The 9,183-nt window shown below is 44.5% G+C and overlaps 1 protein-coding gene across 1 annotated transcript; it reads right to left on the bottom strand.

Moving 5' to 3' along the window:
• Nucleotides 1–5,951: 5,951 nt before the first annotated feature.
• Nucleotides 5,952–6,311, bottom strand: LOC112892612 (spidroin-1-like). The gene has a single exon (XM_025959745.1). It carries the CDS (start codon nt 6,309–6,311, stop codon nt 5,952–5,954), a length of 360 nt encoding a protein of 119 aa, XP_025815530.1.
• Nucleotides 6,312–9,183: the final 2,872 nt, after the last annotated feature.

Raw genomic sequence — 9,183 nt, 5'->3', positions numbered from 1 at the left:
GTTGAAGAAAGGAGTTAAATTTTCCTGGAATGAGAAATGTGAAGAAGCTTTCCATACTTTAAGAGCACACCTTACCACTGCTCCAGTCTTAGCTCAGCCAGATACATCAAGACCTTTTGATGTTTATTGTGATGCATCAGGCACCGGACTAGGGTGTGTACTTATGCAGGATAACCGTGTGATTGCATATGCCTCTAGAGCACTTCGGACACATGAGCAGAATTATACAACTCATGACCTTGAGCTTGCAGCCGTAATACATGCACTTAAACTTTGGAGACACCGATCATAAGAGCTTAAAGTATATCTTTACACAAGCAGATTTGAACATGAGGCAGAGACGTTGGTCAGAACTTATAAAGGATTATGATCTTGAAGTACATTACCATCCCGGCAAAGCCAATGTAGTTGCGGATGCACTTAGCCGCAAGTCACATTGTCATTGTTTATCAGTAGAAGTTTTTAGCAATACTCTTTGCTAGGAAATGAGGAAGCTTAACCTGGAAATCGTTCCTCAAGGCAGTCTGAACCATATAGCAGTTAAGCCTATACTCCAGGATGGTATTGTGATGGCACAACAACACGATAAGTGAGTTAAAATGATCAAGCAACAATTAGCCCAAGGAGAAGAGAAGTATAAATGCTTCCAAGAGGATTCTAAAGGCATTCTATGGTTTAAGGGACGTATAGTTGTACCCAAGAACCATAAGCTTCGCAAGCAAATAATGGATGAAGCACATCTATCTAAATTTGCCATGCACCCTGGCAGTACGAAAATGTACCAAGATTTGAAACGGAATTTTTGGTGGACTCGCATGAGAAGCGAAATAGCAAAATACGTTTCTCAGTGTGATATTTGCCAGAGAGTTAAGGCCAGTCATTTAAGGACTTCTGGTACACTACAGCCTTTGTCTATTCCTTCTTGGAAATGGGAAGATATCAGTATGGACTTTATCGTAGGTTTACCCAATACTTCTCAAAGGCATGATTCTATTTGGGTAATTGTGGATAGGTTAACCAAGACCGCTTATTTTCTTCCAGTGCACACCACTTATACTGCTACGAAGTATGCAGAAATATATCTCGACCAAATTGTACGTCTCCATGGGATACCAAAAACGATCATTTCTGATCGTGGAGCACAGTTTGTTGCCCGTTTCTAGGAACAGTTTCAACAAACTCTTGGAACCAAGTTAATCCGAAGCTCCGCATATCATCCACAAACAGATGGACAGACAGAAAGGATCAATCAAATTCTAGAAGATATGCTTCGGGCTTGTGTAATCCAATACGACAAGCATTGGGACAAATGCTTAGCTTTGGCAGAATTCTCCTATAATAACAGCTATCAGTCAAGTATCAAAATGGCTCCTTTTGAAGCCTTATATGGTCGCCAATGCAGAACTCCTTTAAATTGGTCTCAGACTGGGGAACGCGAAATTTTTGGACCTGATCTTGTTAATGAAGCAGAAGAAAAGGTAAAGATCATTAGGAATAATCTTAAAGCAGTTCAATCAAGACAAAAGAGCTACGCGGATAAAAGGAGAAAACCTATACAGTTTGAAGTAGGTGATTTTGTATATCTACGAGTATCTCCTACTCGAGGTGTTCAACGATTTGGTATCAAAGGCAAACTCGCTCCTCGCTACATTGGTCCTTTTGAAATTCTTGAAATCTGTGGACCCGTAGCCTATCGACTTCAACTTCCTCCTCAGCTAGCAGCCATTCATAATGTCTTCCATGTATCCCAGCTGAAGAAAAGTATTTGTGTTCCTACCGAAATCGTTGATACACAAAGTATTGACATCGAGCCTGATCTTTCCTATAAAGAACTTCCAATCAGAATCTTGGATACCAAGGAAAGAAGTACTAGAAGAGCAACGGTCAAAATGTTTAAAATCCAGTGGAATCATCATACAGAAGAAGAAGCTACCTGGGAAACTGAAGACTATCTCCAGAAGAACTTCCCAGATTTTCTCAGGAATTCCTAGGTATCTATGCTCTTATCACCTCATTCCTATAATCTCGGGACGAGATTCCTTTTAGGGGGGAAGGTTGTGACACCCTAGGTGTCAAATGGATCAAACCAATAAAAATACTGTTTGGTGTGTGTGAAATTGTGTGAAAATCTAATAAAGTTATGAGAATAAGGGTATTTGTGTAAATTTATGAAAATACAAACCCTTTTATGTAATTTAGTTGAAGTATAAAGTAACTTTCCAAAAATTACCAAGGGTCAAAGTGAAAAAGGTGAATGTCATCATGACCAGCCTTAAATGCTTGCAGATAAGCCCAAGAGTTCATAAAAATTACTTTACTAGGACAAGTTTTATGTAAAGTTTATTTTGAGTGCAAAATGGTGCAATAAAACTTTGTACTTTAGGTTTCTGAACTCGAGCCCTAAAACAAAGTTATAGGTTTTGAAAAGTTCTACAACTTCTATTTTGACCATTTCTTCATTTGAGCTTTGGATCAATGGGAAATTTCTATTTACAGTGCAGTCCCTGAAGTTTTTGCAATTTCCAACGAAGCCCCTCGGACCTCCTCCTCTCTTCTTCCTCCTCTGGCAACTCCTCTGCTCCGCCCGCTGCACCCCTGCCGCCGGTGTCAGCGCCGCTTCCCCGACCATGTGCTGAGCCTCGGCCGCTCCCCAGCGCCACCTCCAGCTCCTAGCTGCCCCACGCGTCGACCCCAACCCGAGCGCCGCTCTAGCTCTTCTTGCTGGCCCCCTCGCCGAGTGTCACGTTGCCTGTGGTATTGCCATTGCCGCCCGGTCTCGCCGGCACTTCTGCTCGCCGCCCACCACGTCAACGCAGCCACCCAGGACCGCGGCATTGCGCCCTTTCCACTCTCCTCTATCTCTACGGACTATAAAAGGCCGGTTCTAGCTCACGGTCGCACTACCAGAAACCACCGTTGCCCTCCATTGTTGCTGCTCAACCACCCCACGCTGAGCTCGCCCCTCCGGTCTCTCTTCTCTCGAGCTGACCCCCAAAATCGCTTGCCCCCAGCCCCTTGAAGCTCCTCCACCTGTTCCCCATCGACCCCGCTCACCGGAGCTTGCCGGAGCACCACTGCCACCATTGGCAAGTTACTGTCACCATCGTCGGCCTTCATCCAGCCACCCCGGCGTCAACCGAGCCCATCCAAAGGTAGCCCTCGTGTCCCTCATGCTCCCCCACCTATCCCTCGCCTCCGGGAAGCACCCCATCGCCGGAATCGAACTCCCTGAGCTCTCTCTATTCCAAAAATCGCGACCAGGGACCCCATACAACAATAGGAATAGTTCCAGGGACCTATCTGCACAGACCCTGACTCAGATGAACAGTACTGCGCTGGACCTTTCTGAAATCTTTGGCTGAAACTTTGAAAAATCGTAGTAAATCATAGAACAATCAGAAAAATGCCAAACCAATTTCGTTGGAATCCTTAAGTAAAATTCGACTACTTTTATTTAGGAAGTTTGAGCTTTAGGTGTATATTTTCTGATGTAGATTAAATATTAGAAAATAAGTGTTTTAATTGTATCTCATGTTGTAGGCATGTGTTATAGCTGAAATTTGGAACTTAGATTGTATGTGCTATGTATAGCTCTGTGTAAAAAGCTCGAGTACTTTACTGTTCATTTGCTTAGATTTCGAGTTCTTTTTGTTATATGTTGATGAAATACTTAAATTGTTAATTAAGGGTGTTTCTGTTGATGTTTGTATCCGAAATTTTTATCATAGCTTCCTTTTTGAATGTGTAATCCATGGTAAAAATATTAGGATTAATAAAAGGTCATACCCCAAGTTATGAATCTTTGGTTTGTTTCTAAAGATAATTAATTATACTAGCTTTTATTTCATGAAAAATTATGAAAATATTCTAAGATGTTGTTCTTAAGTAGTGTAGCATATCTACAAAATGTCAACCTATGATCAGGTGTAAAATAGCTAAAATAAATAAAACTTGATTAATAGATCTAGAATAAATAAAAACTTAAGGTTTTTCAAGGTGACTAGCTAGTTATTTAAATAAAAATGTTAAGTAGTCAACCATGTTACTTCTTGTAGTTAGCTAAGTGTTTGGGGTAGATAACCCTGTTACCTAATGTAACTCAGTAAATTATTTGATACTCGATATATGACTGCCCAGTAAGGGAGTTTGTGTTGTTTGCTGGTGTGTAATGTTAAATGTATTGGATTGCAACTTTATCGTGAAGTAGAATATCAATTTATGCTTTTCCTAAAATGCATCATTTTGATCACATATAGACTCGACGTTTCTCGCCGACGGTGACTATCAGATCCTCCCAGAACCTGAAGTGGAAGTCTCTGAAGACACTGGGAACATCACTGAGAAATTAACTGAAGCTCCGAACCCGAGTTCGGAAGGATTTATTAATATATCTGACCCCAGCCCCGCCAGTGAAGGCAAGCCCCGGACATAAACCCACTATCTTATTTACACTGCAATTTACCTTTATATACATAATTGTGCATTAAGTTCTTAGGAATTGTCTGGAAACCGTAGATGCATCTCCCTAGGAACCAATGTACTGAATATTAGAAACTGAGTCCGACTAGTGCTATGCTAATAGGACCGGTAGAAGTCGAGTGATTTCCTGTCACTCGCGCGATATAGGAATTGATTGATTACAATTCTGCAATCACTATAAGGATGACGGACGGGGCTGTGTATAGTATCTTGGAAAGAAATGGTACCCCGTCTGTGTTGATGAATTTGGTTAAGGTCGCAGTGTGTGGTAGTGGCAGTTAAGCGTTTGAAAGTACTAGCCACATGCCGCGAAATATGGTAAGCGTTAAGCCTAGTAACCAATCGGCCCGGCAAGTGGACTCGTCCCCCACCACTCGACTTTTATTTTATGTTTACACGCACCGACTGTGGGAGTACGTTCTGCAGAGCAGACGGGAATACGGTCATGTAGTCGCGCTACAGACGTATGTCCTGCACATTGGATGTGCGTATGGTCCTACAGTCGCTTGTGGTGGCTTTGTTCCACGACCCGGAAAGAAAGGCAAATGGTTGCTTCGGAACGACCTATTGGTGTTCCAAGCGTGTGAGTTAGGTTTACCTTACAAGGGTTGAAATTCGATTCAGAATTGTCCGCTTCTCACGAAGATTGAGACTGCTTAACTCTTTTGCCACATAGAGTAACAAGAGCAATGTTGTTCATAAGTATTGCTGATGTATGCTTTAAAGCCTCTACCTTGCTTGAGTAGCTATAGGTGCTTACCTAGAATAGTTAAAAGAACTAGAACTTGAAAGCTAAAATATAAAATAAGGACCTACTCTTTGTTGCTTTTCAGCAAAAGCTAAACCTTGAACCTTTTGCAAAGCCTGCATGGTCTAGTTATGGGCTAAGTATACCCAATACCGGGTAAGTCTTGCTGAGTATTAGAGTACTCAGCCTTGCTATATGTGTTATTTTAGGTAATATCTCTGAAGACCCTACTTACCCCATGCCTTGGCCTTATGCTTTGCCTGATGGTTGGTCCGTGGAGTGGGACCCGTCCCCGGTCAACCCTGATCATAACAAGTGATGTTATGCCATGGCTTAGCATGACGTCCTTATTGGCGACGAGTATAGTTATCGTACTTTAAATTCCGCTGCTAGAACTTGAACTTTACAACTGGTTTGTAATAATGACTCCTAGTTTGAACCTTTGCCGTTTCTGCAAACTTTGTAATAACTCTGCTAAGTGTGGAACGTTGTACTACTTGTGGAAACTTTTGTAAAATAACCTTCCTGTGATGTAAAATATGAGGGTGACTGTATCTCTGGACTCACTTTCGTGTGAGGTAACCTTATTTGATCCTGTGTATCGGTGGTTTATCGGGACGTTACCCAACAGGCCAAGGGGTTATACCATTTGAAGCACGTTGAAGCCCTCGTTATTGACTCGCGTACTTGAGCCGGTATAATTCAGGTTGGTTCTGCCACAAATTCAGCCGGCGCCCTGCTCCCCCCGCGGCCGGCGGCGCCCTGCTCCGCCCCCCAACCCCTCCGCGGCCGGCGCCCTGCTCCCCCCCCCCCCCCCGCGGTCGGCGGCGCCCCGCTCCCCCCGCGGCGGCTCCCCCCGCGGCCGCGCCCGCTGCACCCCGCGGCCGGCGGCGCCCTGCTCCCCCCGCGGCCGGCGCCCGCTCCCCCCACGGCCGGCGCCCTGCTCCCCCCGCGGCCCGTGCGCCGCCCCGCTTCCCCCCGCGGCCGGCGGCGCCCTGCTCCCCCGCGGCACGCCGCCCCACTCCCCCCGCGCCACAGAGGAGGAGGAAGCCACGAGGAGGAGGAAGAAGAGGGACACGCCCATTCCGGAACGGACGCGTACCGCCGATTTTTCGGAACCGGACAGTTCCGCATATGGATGGAATATTCCATACCGGAACCGATCGGTTCCACCTTGTCCACCAACCAAACAACCCAGAAAATGGGATGGAACGGTTCCGTCCCACCCGATCCCTCCAACCAAACACATCCTAAAAGTCATCAAAGTTGCGCACGGATGACTGGCTACCCGAAGAGGAATGATGGGGACTAAGAATAGGATCCCCATGCTCAGAATCGAGGTCTGAAACTCCCTCAATTTCCTCTGGATCTTCTTCTTCGGCTTCGGGTGCTGGTACAACAGGAGGTGGTGGCTGCTGTTGGAGTTCATTGATTTGAGCATGGGCATCATCAACCTCAAGGATGAGGTCGTGGATTTGTTCCTGGAGAAACTCAATGATCGTGTTGCGTTGGGTAATCAACGCATCACTCTCATTGATCTGGTCTTCTCGGTGAAGAATGGTCCCCTCTCGTGCGGCAATGATTCCCTCCTTTTCTGTCACCAAAGCTTGAAGCTGCCCTATTTGGGTGGCTTGTCACTCAGCATTCCTGAAGTGACCTTGCGCGATACTGGTCAACTGACCCATACCGCGACGTAGCAGAAGTTGATAGTGATGCTGAACGTTCATGAATCGGGTAGTACCTTGGAGCGTTTCTTCCGCTGAGCCTTCCAACCTGCGACTTTCAGGGACTACCCTGAGATTCCACTCAGGATCATTGGGATCTGTTGTAGGGAATAAACCGATAGGCTGTCCTACAACTTCCCTTGGATGCTGGTTGCAGAAAAGGTAGATGGCTTCCAGAGCTGCTGCCTCAATAGTGTTGACTATACGATAACCCACCACGTCGACTTCGATGGGCTGCCATTGGGAGCGAAAGGAATGTTGAGGAATAGTCATTCTGACTCGACATCGACGAACACCTTCTTTCTGATATTCCACTGCGTCATATTGTGGGGGCTCTGTATAGCAGAACGAACTTAGGGATTCCCAGAGAAGACGAGGAAAACCCTCCCAATGCAAGGCATTTGTATGGAGATGCCCTACTAGATCCCAAAAGACGTTTGAAGGGGCTGCCATCTGCAACAAGAATGCAAATGGTGAGATATGTTTACCCTGCTGAGAACTCACAAGGTAAATGGAACGAAACAACTGATTCTGATAACAGCAAAGACTGAAAATCGGATAGATACTTAAGGTACTCAACTAAAGCTATCACCAGAATCCTATTGGAACCATACTAGGGATTGATAATACTTTACCGGTTTTTAAAGTACAATACATTTAAACATTCATTTATTTAATGATGAATTATGCATGCACGTACTATTCGACCTCACAACCAAAAACAACTGCTGAATATCTTCGGACTTACGTGGTTAATTTCGGTGGCATAACACATACGTCTCTCTCCAATAACTAGTCGATAAGTCCTATCCATCCTAACCTCTTAATCGTGGTTAGTGTACCTGCAAAAGACCACATATATATAACATGAACCTTTCATGGCAGCACGACACAAAAGCGTTCCCAAACAATACCGTTTACTATAGAAACAGCATCTGTACCATTACCGCCGTACAGACAACGTTAACATACGTCGTTAAACAACGTATTCACGGGGGTAGTGCAAAATGCGGGGGTATGAATAGCGATCGCCATCCCCTGCGCCGAACCATATACTCCCAATATAACCAACCTAAGTTGATATATTAGCAGCATCTCAAGTAGACCACTGCTTGAGAAACAGCGTTTGGTTCGCATCACCGACGGGAAGGCTAACTCCCTAGTTAGCTGAGGATCCTTACCTTCTTACCTTACCATCGAAGGTGTCGTTACATGAAGTAAAGTTGGGTTGTACATGAATTTTAAGTTTTGACTGAAAATAGTGCTGCAAGTTAGAACAGGACTATATATATACACACATTAGCAGCCACCTGATAATCCCGCATAAGTCCCTAAGGCTTTACGTTCTAAGCACCAACCTTAACGGGTCCAACACACTTTGTAAACTCAGTTGTTTGGCCAATTTTATCCTGAAAACACTTTTTAAGAGCTACTGCAGTTGTAAGAATAAACCTACAGCTCTGATACCAGCTGTGGCAGAACCGCCTGAATTATTCCAGCTCGAGTGCGCTAATCATCGCTATACAGCCGATATTAACTCAACACACTTCAAACGGAACAACTCATTGGTCTGTCGGATCTCCGCCCGATACAACCAAGGTTCAACAGGATCGAAGCAAGTTTACCTCGCACGAAGGCGAGTTTATAATCACAGCACAGCTCATTAACTTTTAATTTACAGAAATGCAAACATTATTACAAACCTTTTTCAAACTTAATGTAAACTTATACAAACAGTGTTTAACACGACAAGCTACATAGCTTGTCCAAGTTCACAACGGAAGGAATATAAACACGCGAATACGTACGTTGCGAAGGTTGACACCGTACTCAGCCCAAAGCTTGGTGTCACTCAGGAGGGTCAATGCCAGCCGGGGACGGATCCCACTCCATGGACCAACCAAACGGAACAAAAGTTGGCCATGCAGGGCTATCCGTGGGGTTCTCGAAGGTCATTCCTGAAAAATAGACTAGCAAGACTGAGTATATTAATACTCAGCAAGACTTACCCGCTTTGTGGTATATTTAGCCAGGTAACTAGACTCATGAAGGCATTGAAAAGGTTCTGGGTTTAATTTCAGCTAAAAAGCAACAAAGAGTATGATCTACTTTCAAATTTTAGCTTTCAGATTCTACTTGATTAGCCATTCTAGGTAAGCACCTACACTAGACAAGCAAGATAGAGATTAACATTCATCAAGATTATTCCATCAATAGTTATACTTCTTACTC

Source organism: Panicum hallii, chromosome 5 (assembly GCF_002211085.1).
Source record: "Panicum hallii strain FIL2 chromosome 5, PHallii_v3.1, whole genome shotgun sequence".
Lineage (NCBI taxonomy): Eukaryota > Viridiplantae > Streptophyta > Magnoliopsida > Poales > Poaceae > Panicum > Panicum hallii.
The sequence above is the reverse complement of the archived record's forward strand: the minus strand, read 5'-3'. Positions and strand labels throughout refer to the sequence as shown.